A 20361-nucleotide genomic window follows, 5' to 3' on the forward strand; every position below is an offset into this window, starting at 1 on the left:
ATAATTGTTTCTATTGATCATTATTGTACTGATGTGAAAACCGATTACCAGTCTGTACCCACAATATCACTGTTAATAAGCCGCCTGAACATCAGTTGATTATTTCTTTTGTGCGATCATTCTCGGAGTGATTTTGGTTGTAACAATCGACTCCACCCCTTGTATACCTAGTTCGTTTCAGTTTGTCTCATTTCCCTGCTTTGTGATTTTTAAAGGACAAGTTCACCTTCATTAACATAAAGATTGAGAGAATGCAGCAATATTAGTTGAACACATCAGTGAAAGTTTGAGGAAAATTGGACAATCGATGCAGAAGTTATGAATTTTTAAAATTTTTGTGTTGGAACCGCTGGATGAGGAGACTACTAAGGCTCGTGATGTCATATGAGTACAACAGTATAAAGAAAATGTAAAGAAAATTCAACATATTTTCACTTTTTTCGCATAATAAAAAAGCACTTGACTTGCCTCTTTCTAAAGGCAATGGGAATAATATTACCCAATACATATGTCAGTAACGAGTCAAGGGAATGTGTACTTTTTTCAAAAGATGAAATTTTGTGAATTTCTCTTTATATTTTCCTTATATTGTTGTACGCATGTGACATCATACACTGCAGTAGTCTTCTCATCCAGCGGTGACTGCACAAAAACTTCAAAAATTCATAACTTTTGAACAGATTGTCCGATTTTCCTCAAACTTTCAATGATGTGTTCTACTAATATTGCTACATTCTCTCAATCCTTATGTTAATGAAGGTGAACTTGTCCTTTAAGTACACGTGTATAATGAAAGAATTCACATCAGGCACAACGTTATATAACAACACGTATAAGGTGAAAACTCAAAATGAACGGTGTTGTGTTACGAGGACAAATTTCTACTATTTTGTAGTAATTTTCTATATCACTAATATTCTGAATACTATACAGAACACTCGCTTTTCAAGTCCCTTTACATAATATTAATGGAACTAAGCCACGAAAGAAAAGGCCTCTGTGTACGGTTTAGCAAGTGGTCAGTGAGGAAGTGTTTCAGAAGTGTTGTCTTGTCTCCTGTGTAAAGGATACGTCCCCTCCCCCATTTTGGACCTACGCCTCAGTATCAAAATATTTACCCTTCTAACTTTGTCTATCTATCAGATTCTATCTATCTATCCATCTCTCTTTCTATCTATCCATCATTCTATCAGTCGTTCTATCATTCTATCTATGTATTTACATACATAAAAATTGCAAAGAGAAATTGCCGTTAAAGGGGTATTGCCGTTTTACGAACTTCGACATGGCATGCTCTTCCAAGAAGGCACCACGAAGCAATGATCTGGAAACCCCCTTGTAGACCAGATCGGCATCATTCGTGTCACATCCATTAGGAACAGACAGGCCTGTCGGACGAAAACGGCGTTCCACTGCGTTGTACCAGTGGATGGAAACATACGAAGCCGACTGCATCGTTACAGCAGAACAACGTAAAAACGGGGTGAGAAAACTGAAATATGGACGTATGAATTATATAATTTGTTTATATATATATAAACAAATATATATTTATGTATATATAAATATATATTTTATATTATATATATATATATATATATATATATATATATATATAAAATGTATAAAGATATCATAGGATTCAAGTATAAGTTCAATAAGTTGTGTCGGTCTTATCAATAGGCATAGACCCAATTCATGGGCGCAGTTTGTGTGTTGACAGTAAATGGCGAGGAATCTATAACGATTTGTGAATAGATATCATTATTCTACAATAAATAAGGAGTCACATGAATTACCAATGAAAGACAGTCGGTCATAGCAGCATTATGCTCTCACTCATATTCTGGTTTAATCATCAAATATTTCAAAAGACTTTGTGGAAAATGTATGCTGTTTGACACAATGGCAAAAAAAAAAAAAAAATCTGATCGTTGTCTGACCACAAGATATATTTGGGAAGAATAGGATACAAACTAAACAGGTATGAAGATTCCCTGACGATTACACTGCATATCACTCTCGTATCTTATTCCATGCCTATACATGTAGTACAATAACAACAAGAAACGTCGGTAATGGTACCAGGAGTGAAAAGAAAGCATGGAAATAAGGAAGTGTAGACGAGACAATAATATGGGCCCGCTCAACAACCACGCATTTAGCAGCTATGATGTGCATATTGGTAACTATGAAGTCCATAAAGAAGGAAGCAGTGCTAACTTATTACGACTGTTATTGGTTTGATTGAAACGCTGGAGTGGTTTGACTATACAGTTGATTCGGGTGTATCAATTTACATTTTTATGAAGTTGAATGGCCACTAAAGACTTAGGATTGACCTTTAACTCTCTCTGCATAAAAGAAAAAATTACAGTCTGTTTCGTTTCAAATTGCACAGAATAACAGAATTATTGTACTTCTACCTCTTGGAATTTGTGGCCAGAAGTAACATTTAAGCGATATCTTGGTGACCTTGAACATTGACCTTTCATCCTTGTCATTTCAGGCAATTACTTATTCATTCTTGTTAAACCTTCAATTCTATTGCAATACAAATTAATTTTCATTTTTCGACAAAAGCATAACATACATTTCACTTTCTTTTGTAACAGAGTCCAGAGATTAATGTAAAGAAGACAATGTGAAATGAACGGAGTATACAGCAACAGTGAAACATTAATGATATACGTTGTGATGAATTAATGAATAAACTTACTGTATTCTAAGTCGCATTAAATGTTTATTGAAACTTTATGTAAAATCATACTTACATATAGTTTGCAAAGGTTACTCACAGTTTTGCTCTCTTCTTGAAAAGATATGTAGGGGCCTATGCACATCCTTTGTTTCTATGACAGCACTCCCCACGTTCAGCTAATCTTTCGACGCTGAATTATACGTACATAGAAACCACTCCCTTCACCGGCTGATCATTGTATTTCTGTACCATACACGTGTGCATGCTATGAACAGGAAAGAAAAATATCAAGGGAGTTTTCTATAACACCCTAATTCATCGTTTTCTTATCGTGACGACAACGCCGTCGATCTCAACGACATCGCCATCGACGGCGTTTTGGTAGAAAGGAACACCGAGGTCGGCCTGTCGCTCCCAAGTTCCGTCGACTTCGTACTTTTCGAACACGGACTTGACATCGAAATCCTCGGTCTGCATCTCCAACCGACTTTTGCGCATGAACGCTATAAAGTATCCACCTGTCATGATGGTAGTAAGGTCATAGGTCAATGAACTTTACCTAAAGATTGCATGTTTTTAGCTGTGACCTCTATGTAGAAATGGCAAGTACATGTAATGGTAATGTAACATATTTGTGAGGAGCACAGACAAACATGTATAAGATAGAGTTTTATATTACATAAATGATAGTTTGAAAGGTCAAAGGTGATAGTCAAAGGTCAGTGTTCTTTTACACACACACACACACACACACACTCGTACATACAAAAAGGTCATCCAAGCCTTGGTTTCAATAGTAATCTCCAGTGATGATAAAGATCTATGACTAGGGTAAGATAAGAAAATCCTTTGGTTTGTAATCAAGATGGATCCCTATGGAAACCAGCTTTTCTGATCAGGGTATCCCACTCCATGATGTAGAAATGAATTTAATTCATTTTAATTCAATTCAATCCAAGATCTATGAACTTCATTATAATGCAAATGAAGGACCATATACTTTTCGCTTTCTATGCAGCAACACATGAGAAAGTAGTACATGTACTGATATTCTTATATTTATTTTTGATTTTACAAATGTACTTTTTATTATACATAATGTATGTAGTGATCGCGTGAGAAAACAGTCAAATTGCTCTATCAGTGTCTACAGTGTTTCTTTGTTTTGAATTCGCGTAAGGAAAGAATCATTTATATTTCTCGGCAAATCAATGGGAGACTTGTAAGGACATTATACCACTACCTCATTTAATTATCATTTCCTCACTTTTCATTTGTTTAAAGGATGGATATATCAAGATAAAGTCAGCAATGTGATTTTCTTCTTGTTTAGATTTATAATGGTAAGGTTAAACATGAAATACATGAGACATTGTAACTCTATAAATGGAGAGCGAAATCATAGAGAATTAAATCGTTATTATACAACATGCTAAAGCGTGTTTTTGTTTTATTTTGTTTTGTTTTGTTTTTTATACTGACCTTTTCGGAGAATTCGATTGACTTCTGGAAGAGTGTGTTGATCCATCGCCCTTGGACCAATCACCGAGATACCGATGATAATGTCAAAGCTTTCTACAGAGTTCAAACGAAAGGATGACAACAAATAATAATAATGATTACAAGGTCTTCTTTACTCAGGGTAGCCTCTTCAGTATTGCCACTGCTCTACCCGAGTGCCCTACCATTATTATTTCCCTATAGCGTTGACAAGCACCCGTTTTATACACCTGGGGTGAGAAGGACATGGTGGGTGAAATCATCTTGTCCAATTTAAGCCTAGGACGCAAGCAATGGGCGAGGAATCGAACTCGGGTCCTCCAATTAGGAGTCAGGAGTCTTATCCACTGAATCACAGCGCCCCCACAGATGCGCAACTTGCCAAAACGGAACTAGGCATGACGCATTATTTCTCCAAGAGAGTTACCTCTAGGGCTCACACGGGTAAATAATTCCCCAAAGAGACGTGTGTTAAAATTAAAAATTAAAAAAATTCTCTAAAATAGCTGGGAGAAATGAGGTGTTTCATCTTCACTAACCTGGATACGTGAGATATACCCTTTCATCCATCAAATTCCCAAGGCGGGTTCTTCGGCTCAAACTCTGTCCAAGGGTCCGCAAAGCCAGACTACAAGTTCTTTTCACTCAAAAAATCACCTATTTTCTGTACACGCACCCAATGAAATACAGTCCCTTCAAATTCCATGAGAAAAGCTTTCATCTTCCAAGCAAAATGCAGTTTGTAGAGAATTTCATACTCAATATCTGTAGCTATTCAGTTATTAGCCAAACTGCATTATTGATTTTTAATTATTTTTTTTCTTCATTTATTTTGGTATCTTTGCACGTACTTGTGAAGGGGTTGGGACATTCCATTTTATTTACAGGTGTGAGCCCTCTAATAGTCCGTCTCGGTGAAAGCAGGGAGATGAACCTCCCTGATGAAAGGGATTCGCAATCTATAAGTGGATAAGCTATTATGACTGTCATGATAACCTTACAACAGGTGAACAGGCAGATGCTGTCTCAAGATTGAAAAGCAAAAATATAATTCAAGTCTTCCGAATGGTGTCTGCAGGTCTTCTATTCGCAGGTATAATAAGCAGTACGAGTCATCTTTCACGGAGACTTTAAAGTTTCGTTTTATATCACAACGATCTCTTAATCAATATGATGCGGAATGTAAAATGATGATGATAATAATAAAAATGATAATAATAATAATAATAATAATAATAATAATAATAATAATGGTAATAAAAACGCAGACGGATGATTCGGTATTTATGTAACGACGACAGCATGTTTCAAAGCCATAAGTCGTCATTGATAATGGATGGGATTTCTGGCAGAGGCGTGACGACAAAGTTCTTTCCGACATAAAAAAAAAGAAGCATGTGCATTTTTGTAATTTCTAAACAATCACAACGGTACATCAGAAAAGAATAATGTGGAAATGCCGGTTTCTGTCGCAGAATTATTGTGATCAAAAGGTAGATAACCGTAAAAGATGATATGGTCATAACTTCATAAGACCTGTCAGTTTTTCCAGCATTTCCTTGTTGTTGTTTTGCTCTGCTAAATTGGCTGATCTACTCTGCGTTCCTGATTTTACGCCATTTTTCTTTTATATTAATTCAAACAAGTTGGTTACTAATTGGTTCGTGCATCTTATTCGGGCAATGCGTTTGTTCTGAAACGATACGTACCATCGTCGAAGGGTATACCAGAGTTAGATCCAATATCGACGATTTCCACCTGACGATAGATTTCCCTCGCGCGACTCTTTTCGACGAACGATTGATTGGCGTCAATACCGCATATGTTTTCATATCCCATCAACCCGAGCTAAAACAGGCAGAACGTAAAGTAGAATTTATAAGCAAGCGTGATATCAGCCTGTATGACCTTCAATTCGTATACTGAGGTTATAGTTAGCCTTAAACATAAATTCTTCTTGTCGGTCCTGCCTTATAGTTTTTACTTATTAATGAATATACCACGTTTTTAATTGTTAAAGTGCATCTTTAAAAAGTGATGTGACCTATGATGTCAATCTATACAACTCACGTTGTAGCTCTTCTCTTTCCGTTAACTATTTTGAGTTTGGCATCCGGACGCTCTTTTATAATAGCTTAGAACACGCGGAAATGATGTAGCAAAACGGAAATGGAACACTGTACCATGCAAACATAGTATTCACCATTGTTTTCCATCAATCAAAGTGTACCTGCATGGTAGTGTGCCATGTTTTTCAACCTGTCTCCAGTTGCTAATTTTTTGGTATATCCGATCATTGAACTCATATTTCTGGCAAAGAGGCTTAAATCAAATGTATAAGTACACCAGAAAATACTGGGCTCTACATGCTTGAGTGGTGTATCATTATCTATTGTCACCATAATTATGACACTGTTGTTATCTCTTTTCTGCAATAAGATTCCAAATTTTAATTTTGAGAATATGCATGCATTGTTTATGGAGGACATTACACATTACAGTGTACTGTTTGTGTTCTTGAAACAACTTACGTCCTTGCCGGGAGATATACTGCAAAACAACAATAACAAACTAACCAACAAACAAACTGACGTAACCACTATTACCTTCTTGTTATTGTCAAAAAAAAAAAAAACCCAACCCCATGGTAATTGCATTGATATAACGAGTATAAGCCAGCAGTAGAACCTGAATAAGAGTGGTTTTCAGAATGGGATGATTAAGGTGTGCGACTTACCATCTCTCCAAAATGGCCTGTACCACATCCAAGGTCCAGTATCTTGACTGTCTTGTTGGGGGCTACCTCTGCAACTTTTCTGGAACATGCATTGTAACCATTAAACCCTAAGATTACCATGTCCTGCACCAGAAATAAATAAATGAGAAAGACACGAAAAAAAAATGAAGAAAGCTAAGTTATATGCCGGTTTGTCCACATCTACGTTGCCGTTTGGCGTTCAATGCTAGCAGCACCTCACACCCTCATTTTCCCCCTTTTCTTCAGTTCAAGCAAAGCTGTAAATAAAATTTCAAGAGAACGTTACTGTGGAAGACAATATATATAGCGGCTACAGGCTAAGCCTTATTATGTATAGGTTCTTTTAAGAACATTCTGGACCGGATCTGCTGTAGAAATTTGTCTAGAGAAAGTAAAAGTTTTTTTTTTCTTTTTTTTTTTTCATTTGATTTGCTACAGTATAAGGAATACGGGGCAAACTTCAAGTGTACCTTGGTAGCTGGTCATCAAAGGGATGTTCTAAGAACATGATTTTTTTATTATTATTATTTTGAATAACATTTTTTTTTTTTAATCGAGCCTCAAAAAGCCGACATGTCCTACATATGACACGATTAGTGTTGGAGCCGAAATCCAGCGAGTTTGTTGTTGTTTTCCTTCTTTTCTTTTTCTTAACTCCGGGAGTCAGTGGCGTATCTTGGGGGGGGGGGCAAGGGGGGCACGTGCCCCGGGCGCCACTCCTTGGGGGCGCAAAAAACGAAAAAAAAAAAACGAAGAAGAAGAAAAGAAAAAAGAAAAGAAAAGAAGAAGAAGAAGAAGAAGAAAAAAAAACTCGGCCGGAAAAAAAAGGGGGGGGGGGGGGGACAGAGAATGGTTGGGGGGGGGGGGCAAAAAACCAAATCAAACAAGATAAAAACAAAACACGATGATGACGCGGACAAAATGACAATGTTTATTGTGTTCACACAAGAATTCCATATTCCGTAAGCTGAAATAAAAAAATTTTCGGCTCGCTCGCTGCGCTCGCTCGCCAAAGTTTATATAAAAAAGAAGGTAAGAACAAAACGTGATGATGACGCGGACAAAATGACAATGTCTATTGTGTTCACAGTTGTCATTTAATATTTAGCAGGTAAAATGTTTCACTGAGCAGCGGCTGCAATTTCTTTCGTTCTGAAGCGATCGCCAATTGGATCAAAAGACGCCAACGGTTTCGAACATTCGGGGGGGGGGCGCAAAAAAAAATCAAACAAGATAAGAACAAAACGTAATGATGACGCGGAAATATACAAATTTCGTCTCACTCGCTCGTACTAATTTAGAGTATTTTTTTCAAGTCCTCAGTTTGTTGATATAAATCGTTATCTATAAGGCCGTCACTATATCTTGATTAGAATTGTAAGATTTAATAAGCAAAAAATGACAAGAGTTCCATGTTTAGTAAGCTGAAATACAAAAATTTTCGGCTCGCTCGCTGCGCTCTCTCGCCAAAATTTATCAAAAAAAGGAAGAAGAAGATAAGAACAAAACGTGACGATGACGAGGACAAAATGACAATGTCTATTGTGTTCACAGATGTCATTTAATATTTAGCAGGCAAAATGTTTCACTGAGCAGCGGCAGACGCGTTCTTTCGTTCTGAAGCGATCGCCGATTGGATCAAAAGAGGACGCCAACTGTTTCGAACATACGGGGGGGGGGGCGCAAAAAAAAAAGACAAATCAAAAAAGATAAGAACAAAACGTAATGATGACGCGGAAATGTACAAATTTCGGCTCACTCGCTCGTACTAATTTAGAGTATTTTTTTTCAAGTCCTCAGTTTGTTGATATAAATCGTTATCTATAAGGCCGTCACTATATCTTGATTAGAATTGTAAGATTTAATAAGCAAAAAATGACCAGAGCTCTATGTTTAGTAAGCTGAAATACAAAAATTTTCGGCTCGCTCGCTGCGCTCACTCGCCAAAATTTATCAAAAAAAGGAAGAAGAAGATAAGAACAAAACGTGACGATGACGAGGACAAAATGACAATGTCTATTGTGTTCACAGATGTCATTTAATATTTAGCAGGCAAAATGTTTCACTGAGCAGCGGCTGACGCGTTCTTTCGTTCTGAAGCGATCGCCGATTGGATCAAAAGAGGACGCCAACGGTTTCGAACATACGGGGGGGGGGGGCGCAAAAAAAAAAGACAAATCAAAAAAGATAAGAACAAAACGTAATGATGACGCGGAAATGTACAAATTTCGGCTCACTCGCTCGTACTAATTTAGAGTATTTTTTTCAAGTCCTCAGTTTGTTGATATAAATCGTTATCTATAAGGCCGTCACTATATCTTGATTAGAATTGTAAGATTTAATAAGCAAAAAATGACCAGAGCTCTATGTTTAGTAAGCTGAAATACAAAAATTTTCGGCTCGCTCGCTGCGCTCGCTCGCCAAAATTTATCAAAAAAGGAAGAAGAAGATAAGAACAAAACGTGACGATGACGAGGACAAAATGACAATGTCTATTGTATTCACACATGTCATTTAATATTTAGCAGGCAAAATGTTTCACTGAGCAGCGGCAGACGCGTTCTTTCGTTCTGAAGCGATCGCCGATTGGATCAAAAGAGGACGCCAACGGTTTCGAGCATACGGGGGGGGGGGGGGCGCAAAAAAAAAGACAAATCAAAAAAGATAAGAACAAAACGTAATGATGACGCGGAAATATACAAATTTCGGCTCACTCGCTCGTACTAATTTAGAGTATTTTTTTCAAGTCCTCAGTTTGTTGATATAAATCGTTATCTATAAGGCCGTCACTATATCTTGATTAGAATTGTAAGATTTAATAAGCAAAAAATGACCAGAGCTCCATGTTTAGTAAGCTGAAATACAAAAATTTTCGGCTCGCTCGCTGCGCTCACTCGCCAAAATTTATCAAAAAAAAAAAGGAAGAAGAAGATAAGAACAAATCGTGACGATGACGAGGACAAAATGACAATGTCTATTGTGTTCACACATGTCATTTAATATTTAGCAGGCAAAATGTTTCACTGAGCAATTAAATGACGATCCTTCTCAGTTTCCTACAGTTAATCATAGGCAATACAGGTTCAATGGTGAATGGGCATCAGCATTGCTAATAACATGTATTCAAATCTGTACTTTTTATGTTTCAACGATGGGAACGTGATAAAATTCCAGCGCTCTCATGCATTTAATATGTTGAAACATATTTTTATATAGTTTTGTTTTGTGTTTTTTTGTTTGTTTGTTTGTTTGTTTTTCCTTCTTTTGTTCATTGTCCCAAGAACAGCTGATTCTCCAAGAAGCCAACTTCGGCATTCAAAATGCAACATCGTCTTCTCCAGTCCAGCACTTTCATTTTCATGGACCCGTAACTTTCTACAACAACAGCAGATAAACAGACTGCTTCAGCCCAAAAACTAGTAGGTCCTAGACCTAACGACTACTAACGCAGAGACTCCAACTCTCCCGCTCTCGACGGGAGATCTCCCGCCGAAAGCCCATTTTTGCAAAATCTCCTGTTCTCCCGCTTGAGATTTAATTTCCCCCGTTTGAAATGATTTCTTACTTAGTGTCATCGTATGCAGAAAAATAAGCCTTAGATAGCACGACATAACATCTAGAACCCTAGAGTTGGACCCCGGCAGCAAGGAATTTCGCGCTTCGCGCACATCAAGTTGGAGTCTCCCGTTTGCTAGGGGTTTCAGGCGGGAGAATCTCCAGATCAGAAGGTGCTTGGGGTTGGAGTCTCTGTTAACGTTAGTGTCTACGTTCTTAAAATTTAGTGTTTGGAGTTCGAACGAGTTTATGCCAAGGAGTGAACTGTTATAAACAAGCAACGTTAACTGAAAACAATTTTGAATCAGATTGGATTTCTACGGAAGTTCGTGTTTGACTCTGTGGAACGTACATATTGACGTCAAGGACTACGTTCTAGTACCGTGACGCACACCAAAATGTAAGTCCCTTCTCTCTTGTTTCTAAATTCATAAAACATCAAATGACAAGGGTTAGGATCTCTTTAGGCGTTATATAAAACAAATAATAAATGTTTTGATTCGTGCAATGGACAGAATATTTCATTCGGTGAAAGATGAAATGTAGAACCATTCAACGAGGCTGCGCCTCATGAAATATTCTGTCCATTGCACGAATCAAAACATTCATTATTTGTATACTGTGTGTGTATGCGACAGCGCGCTAGCGTATCTCACTGAGCGGCGAACGTTTGCGAACGTAGCGAATTTGAGATTCGCCAACTTTTCTGACGAATGTTAGCGAAAACTCAGGGTTCGCTTCTGCCGTTAGCGACAGTTAGCGACTTTTAGCGATGTTTAGCGACAATTAGCAACACTTGAGCGAATGTTTGCGAAAGTGTTTGCGAAACACAGGTGGCGACTAATTAGCGACTGTTAGCAAATGTTAGCGACAGTTTTGCAAATGTTAGCGACAGTTTTGCAAATATTAGCAATTTTATTGTTTGCAAATCCCTTGCGACAATTTGCGAATGTTTTGGGACCTGGAAAAGTATCAGACGATTATGTATAGTCAGACCCATAAAACGAACGTGTAACCTTCCACTGCATTCAGATCTCTTATGACCACCGTTCAAGATGGATTTCCAGAATATGGAAATGAATTTCTGCCAAGAAGAGGCTCAACGTGCTGCTATCCTTGAAGAGCTGCTTTGCTTGGCTGCTGCTACAGCTATCGTGCAGCTTAAGAGAAAGAAGATAAAGAAAAACAAGAAAGGAAGAAGAAAAGGAAGACTGTTTGGGTCAAAGAGTGGTTGTTGAGGACAGACTTTGGTCAATATGAAAAGCTTTTCAGCAATTACATGATGGAGATGTCAAGAGCTTCAAGAACTTTCTTAGAGTGGAACCTTGCCTGTTGCAGGAGCTTTTATTTATAGGAACCATAATATTATGGTTACTTGTTCGCTAGCAGTGGCGAATCAAATAGAAATGTTAGCGACACCGTATAACGACCGTTTGCGAATTCTTACGAGTGTTTTGCGAATGTTTGCAACTGTTAGCGAAAGTACAAATTCGCAAAGAAATTTTGAACATGTTCAAAATTTCTTTGCGACAAGAAAAAACTGCTTGCGACAATAAAAACCGTTTGCGAACTTTCTTGCAACCGTTAACGAACCTTTTGCAACCCTTTACGAACCCTGGCGAAATCCCAAATTCGCTACGTTCGCAAACGTTCGCCGCTCAGTGAGATACCAGCTCTAGCGAGCACTCTCCTCTAGCGAGCACTCTCGCGATCTCAGATTCTCTCTTGTTTCTAGGAACATTAAATGACAAGGATCTATTTTAGGCGTTATATAAAACAAATAATAAATGTTTTTTTCATTCCTACAATGGACAGAATATTTCATTCGGTGAAAGATGAAATGTTTGATACATCATTTCATCTTTCATCTCATGAAACATTCTGTCCATTGCACTCATAAACATTCATTATTTGTATATCTATATATATATATATATATATATATATATATATATATATCCCCTATAACGTTAGAAATTCTTTATACGGCCATTACAGGTAGTCTATATCATGGCCTGTTTCGGGGCCACTAGTCAAGAGTACGTCTCATTTTTTACTCGACCCCTGTTGGATGGCAGCTATTAGGTTGGATGCGTCTGTATGCGTCCTGTCTACCACGCTTGAACTACCACGATTGAACTACCACGGTTGTAATACCATGTTATGGTTGAGGCAACCATTGTGCCATAAGGCTAATGGAATACAGTGTACTGACTAATACTGACTGTTGTCCCATGGAGCAGGGAGGTGGTTCTCACCTCCCTGCATGGAGCTATTGTAGCTCCATATGGTTGTACTTTAGATAGAAATATAAATCCGTTTCCAATCCTCGCATGTCTGTTTTGAATGGCAGACGAATGTAACACACTGCGCATCCCTCGAAAGCCTGGGCCCCACAAGTTTGAAATGGTTTACCTGGTCATAGGTGTTCACCCATTGACTATATTGCTTGATCTCCTGTTCATGCGTCTCGGCGTGGATAATAGCGCCTAGTCGAGATCTTGCCTCGATTTGGGCGGCATGGTCAGTGGCGGCAGTCTCCATCGTCTGGTAACTTGGACCAGGTCTTCTCACCTCCCTGCTTGGACCAAACGAGTTCTCTTCTTCGCTTCAGTTCATCCAGGGAGCCTGGTTCAGCACACCAGTTTGACATGGATGTCACGATTTCAGAGGGTACACATTGTGAGAAGCTACAGTAGTATTCGGTAGATTGTACTGTATAGGAATAGTTTACATAAGGAGGTGCGTGATACCTCCCTAGTTCAGATAACGGCGACATAAAATCACTCGCACAGGACTATTATCATCATTGACACACAGTGTCGGCACATAATGCCTTTATATCAATCGCCGTCGGCTTTTCGGCATATTTGTTTGTATGCTGTTCTTTTTTTTTTCTCGTCAAAAGTGTGCAGGTGAAATGTTATGTGTGAATACACAGATGAAAGACCACCGAACAAGGTCGACAAAATGGAGAAGTCACTTGCCCCTTGTGAACCCCCCCCCCCCCATGTAAACAGGCACTCATGAGAAAACATTGCCCATTTTTCTATAAGTAGATCTCACCTTTTTTTTTTTCTTTTTTTTTTTTGCTGATAGTCTTCAAAAGGACACTGCGTTGATCTTTTTTTTTTTGTATTGAGTTTGGTGAAATACATTTAATGCAGTCCACTTCTAGCACTGACATATAATTTTCCCCAAAATATCTGAACGCGAAAAGTGCAGAAGAGGGGTGTAGTATATTAGGAAGGTTGGAAAACCACTTAACTAAATTTGATATCACGTGACTGGACCTGGCCAATGGGTAACAAGATAGGCATATAGAGTAATCACGGTCTCACTGATCTGGGGTATATATACTATAGCCTATAACATGCACTTTATCGTGGATCCTGCAGTTATTATCACAACTCAATCATATCGGGGTACATAGTTTTACCTCAAGGTGAAGGTCGACCGCCATGGGTGTTACATTACGTCCAAGGCCGTAAGGGACAAGAATCAAAAGTGCGGCTTTCGTGGTCGTTGAAGCAAAATCTTACCTTCAGTATATATTATTGTATTGTGCATTCAGTGAATACAGAAATTTAGAAAACGCATCAGTCTGGGGAATATCAGACAATCCAATTAAAAGTCATAAATCTTGAAGTAAAGGTTACATGAATTCCATTGTTGCCAACGCTGGATGGAAGAGACAATTTAACAAGACAAGTTGAATGAAAAAGAGGTATTCCCTCTACTTATCACTGACTTTATAAGGGCATTGTTGCTTCCCCTTCGTTCTGAAGGAAGTAAGTCAGATGGTCTTACATTTAGCAAGAAAATGAAAGTTCTATTATGTGGAATTCCACTACAATGACATCACAAACTGTTGGAGCCTTTTTACAAGCCATTTTCGTTAGAACACACTTGTATTTTTTTTGACTTAGACATCCCTGGTTTCCCGCCATTACGCTAAATAGCCACACACCTACACACGCCCACACACACATACACACACACACGCGCACACAATTTTTTTCTCAAAATTTAAAAGAGTCTATTTTTATGTTTTTATTGAGCACATTACTCAAAACAGGTATAGTACATGTCGCTTCAGGACTATGACTTTCTACTAATAGAACTGCACGAGTTTTGCGCAAAGAAACATGTCCAACAGGAGAGGATGTGTATTTTGAGGAGGAATTCACCTTCATGAACCACATCTCGTTAGTCCGAACTGTGACGGCTTACTACTTTTTTTTTTCCTCCGAATATATTTTAGCACACATGAATTTTTAACGCGACAGAGTGATGGGGATTAGGATAAACCTGAGAGGTGCTAGAGAAGGAGACAACTACTGCTCTCCTTTGAAGTCATGCGCGGCATCGCCGAGAAGTTATGCGTTCAGCAACAGGTGTTACCCATGTGCTTTGACAAAAGAGAGCATCAATAATCTCGACTAGCGCTCTCACATCTAGAAATACTTGCCCCTACTGCAATTCGCTCTCTCTTTCAATGTGATGGCAACAATGAATTTGTGTACCTTGAATTGGAGCAGCGAATCAAAATGCAGTGTAAAACTGACAATTTTACAGCAAATAGCTTAAAAGCACGATGGAACACGCTTCAGCGGAGTACTTTATTTGAAAGTTCAAATATACCAGAATAAAAGATAGAAAACTAACATGCGGAAATGTGCGCATTATAAAAAAAAAAAATAGGTTTTTAAGAGGGCCTGATTTTCATTTCATTTCGATTTGCACATTACAAAGAAACTAGAAATACATGTTTATAATATTGATTTTTTTCCTAAACTATACTAAATCAATTCCAGTATTTCATTTAAAATTTTACGGTGAAATAAAGCTTGTAATTCAACGAAAGGTGAAATGCGCTCTTCGTCTCCAAACTTCGTCTTGCAAGTAGAGCGGTGCCGTGCATGACTTCGAAGCGTAGTGAATGGTAGACATCCCATTGTAACGCCTTGAACCAAAACATGTGTTTGCATGAATTATGAAGAGTTTCCACTCCATCTTTGTAACACCTCCCTGGATAAACCATTCTACCGCACATGCCAGGCCGGTAACGGGAGGGGGGTTCAGGGAGTTCTGTGGGAACCCCCTGTTTGCCAGCAGCCAAAAAAATAACAGAAATAAAAAGAAAAAATGAGTCTCGGAACTACCCACCCACCACCCCCCCCCCCCCCCCCGTTTTGGAAAAGATATTAAAGGGGGCTTGCAACAGAAAATTGTGCTGAAGCCTTTTTCTTTCTTTTTTTTTGGGGGGGGGGAGGGGGGATTTTCAGCTGATGAAACCGGGAAGTAGCAGGAGAAACGAAAATATTGCATGGTGATCCACTTTGTGTTCCTTTTTGTCTTTCTGACCCCCTATAAAAATCTTAGTTACGGGCCTGCATTTATCATGCAAGATATTGTAACACTGAAGTAGAGCCGAACGGCTCTACATTGAATCGGAGCAGTCCCACCTCCCTGCTCAGAGCCCTTCATTACAAGGGCTCTGTATTGAAAACCTTAACAGCGCCATCTCTTGGGCAAACGTAGGCGGGTGTTTTTCGCAGACCAATCGCTTATCTCGAAAGACGGTATAGATAAGTCCGACTTAAGAGCTCTGAAACTTATGGCGGTCGTAACTGGGGGCTTTCAAAGAAGAACAAAAGCACTTTCAATGGTTATGCAATGAGCCAGGTGTGTTGCTATGTCAGTGCAAAAATCATCTTTTGTTCGACATATTGGAGCCCCTAAAAAAAGCACCCAAACCAAGTTGGTCTATAGAGATCAGTGACACCAGTGCGCAAGTGAGATAGAATATCTATTTTCTCGATATAGAGAAACTTATTTAAAATATATTGATATTCACAACAACTGAAAACTTTCATATCTTTCATATTTCATTTCCAAGTAAGCGAAAGTTCTTTCACTTTTTTTACTTTAGTCCTGAAATGTGCAGTGGGATATATCTGCTCAATGTATGATGCATCACCCGGTACCCCGGGGTACCGCGTTGTATGGCGTCATCTCGTGTTCGTAACGTTTAGTGAAACACAGCCATCAACGATTTTGCTGAGCAGTCGGCGCGGCACGGCTCGCTGGCAGAAATTATGGGCAATTTTCAGGAAATGTATGTATGGTAGCCTGTATCCTTCGGCGGAAAAAAAAAAGAGAGGTAATGGTCTCCTTATTGGGAGCATGGATTTGTTATTTAAATCATAAAACAGGTGAATTGATTGATCAATCAATAAATTGATGAAGTGTTTATTTCATGAATCTAATTGTTCAATCATTGAATCTTGGGAAGAATTTCGGGATGAAAGCGCAGAGAAGACTCCTTTTCGCGCGACTACGAGATGACTAGCACACACTGGGGTGCACATGTAGCAGTCGCTTCTTGTGTGTCACGTCCAAGTCCCAGGGGCGAGCTCCGTATCCCAGGTATACTTACCGGTGCTAGGATATCCGACTGTTTAGCATAAACCCTCAGACTTAGGCCCTATTCGTAGTTCACAGCCATACATCAGAAAAGGCAACAAATCAAAACTGAACCAACGAACAGATATGCTCACCCGTCATCCCCGGCCGTCATCACCTTCCCTGCGTCGCGATACGCCATCGTGACTCGAAAGTGTCATCGAACAAGGCAAGACCTGCAGCAATACGGTGTATGTACGATGGCGATGTGACGGAGCGGTTGTCGAGCGAGGTGACTGCAATCGACGTCGGCGAAATGTTTTGCATACACCCATGTTGCATGTTGAACGTCCCATGTATACTGCAAGGTACCCTAGTTACCGGTAAGTACCACGTACCTGAGAGATGGAACTCGCCCCCGAAACTTGGGCACACGAAAAACAAAAAAACAAAAAACAAACAAAAAACAAACAAAAAACACGACTACACTAACTAGGCCTACATGCGCACCCCACTGTGTGCTATCAGTATTCAGGAGTCATATCTGCCTTTCATTCCGCAATTCTTTCCAAGATTCAATGATGCAACAATTAGATTCATGACATCAACACTATATCAATTCATTGATTGATCAATCAATTCACTCGTTTTGGATCCATGCTCTCCCGATAAGTAGACCTTGTTCTCTCTTCTTCCTATTTTTTTCTGCCTAAAGATACAGGCTACCATATGTACGTTTCCTGAAAAATTGCCAATAATTTTTGCCAGTAAGCCGCGCCATCACGACCCGACTTTTTAGCAAAAGCTGCCATCACGGAGGTCAAATCTAGCAGTCGGCGACAGTCTACGTGACCAGCGAAAAAAAAATGGGATTGTGCTTGAGGTGGCCTAAAATTATGCTAAATTGCCATGAAATTATGTCACAATCATGCCAACCAATAACGAAGTGCCTAATAGGCTGACAAGCAATAAATAAAGAAACATGAGACCCGGGGGTCTCGCGCTCACCTGAGTATCCCAAGTTCACCTTTCACGCAGTCACTAATCTAAATTACACACAGCTCTACTAAAATTTGACCAGACATTCTAAAGTAGAAAATGAAAATGTACAACGAGGACCCAAATTTGGACCCCCCCCCCCCTCCCCGGCTCCAAGGGGGGGGGGGGGGGGGAGGCACCATTGATCTGCCATGAACAAACTTGAAACTTTAGTCATCAATGTACTTACTCATAGTATTAATTTTAGCTCTATCACTTTTGGTTCTAGAGAAGAAGACCCCCTGAAAGATTCCTTATTAATATAATTATTATTACTATTTTTTTTTTTTGGGGGGGGGGGGGGGGCGGGCCCCCTAGGGCCCCCAGGGGGAGCATGGTGCCCATTTGGACAAATTTAGATCCTATACCCCCTGCACTATTGAGCTCATTCTTGCAACAAAATGTTCTTCCATAGAGCACTAGAAATTACTTTCACTCATTATCGATGAAATCAGGGTACATCGCCCAAAACAAACAAACAAACAAACAAACAATCAATCAATCAATCAATTCCACACAATGGTGGATTTCTGTTTGGTACCCTCGGATATCGCATCATATATGAACTCCGCTCAGAGGTAAATACTTGAATAGAGACTAGGGTTTAATAACTCAAAAAGTGCACGCGTTTGAAAATCTAGGTCGGAACAAACACAATTTCCTTTCGATCTGACGGAAAATCGTCCTTAAAAAGTGAGGTGCACTTGTACAGGAAGTTTAGCCTATCAACCACAACTAATCGTTGTTTTCTGGGTTCCAGCGAACCTGCTATTGTTTGTTGTTTTTCATATTTTTCTCCTGATTTATATCAGCAAGTGTTTAGCATGACAAAGTGATAGGCGTGTCGATGGTCAATTCGGTACGTGAGTTAAACCTTTACACTACATATTACAATAATTTCTGATGCTGTTTCACGCTATATAGTCCAAAACCTTCCAGTCGCTTCAACAAAATATTTAATGTCCTCTAAAGGCCTCCGCACACCGATCACCATAACGGCAACGACCCGTTTTTTTTGTTTGTTTTTTTTTTTTTTGGTTGTTTTTTTTTTTTTGCTAAAATTGCTCTGCCTGAAAGAAAAACCGACATCGGATTTTATCCTGATGAACGGAAAGAGAAGGCAACTCGACAAATCTCAACATACGTGTACTTCAAGTTCTCGCCCAACTTTAATCGGGATGGATTTTGCAGAAAGCAAACTGGTGTACACGTACTTTGTGTATCACGTTGTTTGTGTCGTGATACGCGTGTCCTTGGCCCTAGCCAAGACTTTCAGGCCTTTTTTCCAGCTAGAGATCGCGATACTGTATAAGCGGTATAATTCCTTTTAGTGTGTAATTTAGGACGCTTAAAATATCCGTTTGTCCCTCAATTTTCCCATCCAGCCGATGATAAATCTTGTGGCCTTCTTTTGCTCTTTTCTTCATCCTCATTGTGTGTGTGTGTATATATATATATATATATATATATATATATATATAATATATTAATATTATTATTATTATTATTATTATTATCATTATCATTATTATTATTATTATTATTACTCTCTAAATTCTTTAAATTGAGATGAGGGACCGATCCCAAATCAGATTGAAAATCTCAATCTAATAGAATAGAATAGAAGTCAATCTTGCTTTCAGTCAAGTTTGGGATTGGTCCCTCACCACATAACAATCTTATGGATTGATTTCCATCTAAAGAATTTAGAGAGCAAGGAATCAAAACATAAACTAATAGGTAACCAAACTTACATGAAGTTATGTTAAGAGATGATTGGGTTGATTAGTGGAGAAAAAAAAAGGAAGAAAGAATTCGGCTCATTTTCAACGATTCCTCGATGCGTAATTTCCTCGAGGAAAGTAGCACTTGTCCGAAATGTAGCATTCTTTCGTTACCACCAAATTTTCACGCCAGATTTCCTTACTCGATCAAGCCTAATGACTTCCGAACGTAAGAGAGAATAAATAGAAAAGACTAGTGGATGTTTCTGTTGCTACAACTATCAAAAACAGGGAGGTGGTCCAGGGGATTTGATTTTCTCATCTCCCTGAACTCGGCATTTGCTTCAGAACAATTCGATTTTGTTTCTGTTTTCATATACACTGTAATAATATAATGTGTTCTTTTAGGCAAATACAGTCATGTGTATCGACCTGCACGACCATGGCAGCGTTCTGATATTTTGTTGTGTGCGACTCATTGCGTTCAGGAGAGAAAGAAAAAATGTGTTATGTTTTTCTACGAAACACCGTCGTTGAATGATTCATTTCATCTCCCCCCCCCCCCCCCCCCTCCGTTATTGTGTCGAGCTTTGGCCTTGGCCTTAGGCTTGGGGTTTCAAACTTTGTTTTCAGGGGTCAATGCCTCGAGGAGTTGGACCTTGTGGGTCAGAGCGGTT

At 39.0% G+C, this 20361-nt stretch overlaps 1 protein-coding gene across 1 annotated transcript; it reads right to left on the reverse strand.

Moving 5' to 3' along the window:
- Positions 1-2602: 2602 nt before the first annotated feature.
- Positions 2603-17124, reverse strand: LOC140232076 (methyltransferase-like protein 27). Its single transcript, XM_072312228.1, has 6 exons — positions 17078-17124; positions 12930-13122; positions 6939-7061; positions 5911-6049; positions 4184-4276; positions 2603-3219 (listed from the first exon to the last, which is right to left on the reverse strand). The coding sequence occupies exons 1-6, from the start codon at positions 17122-17124 to the stop codon at positions 3017-3019; spliced, it is 798 nt and encodes a 265-aa protein (XP_072168329.1). The 3' UTR covers positions 2603-3016.
- Positions 17125-20361: the final 3237 nt, after the last annotated feature.

This window comes from Diadema setosum, chromosome 8 (assembly GCF_964275005.1).
Source record: "Diadema setosum chromosome 8, eeDiaSeto1, whole genome shotgun sequence".
NCBI lineage: Eukaryota > Metazoa > Echinodermata > Echinoidea > Diadematoida > Diadematidae > Diadema > Diadema setosum.

Excerpts from the sequence above, each read along its gene's own strand:
- LOC140232076 (XM_072312228.1), bottom strand. The coding sequence starts at position 17,124 with ATGGCGTATCGCGACGCAGGGAAGGTGATGACGGCCGGGGATGACGG. Across the intron at positions 13,123-17,077 it reads ATGACGGCCGGGGATGACGG|CGAAGAAGAGAACTCGTTTG; the intron begins GTGAGCATATCT and ends GATGAACTGAAG. Across the intron at positions 6,050-6,938 it reads CAGGCCATTTTGGAGAGATG|CTCGGGTTGATGGGATATGA; the intron begins GTAAGTCGCACA and ends TGCCTGTTTTAG.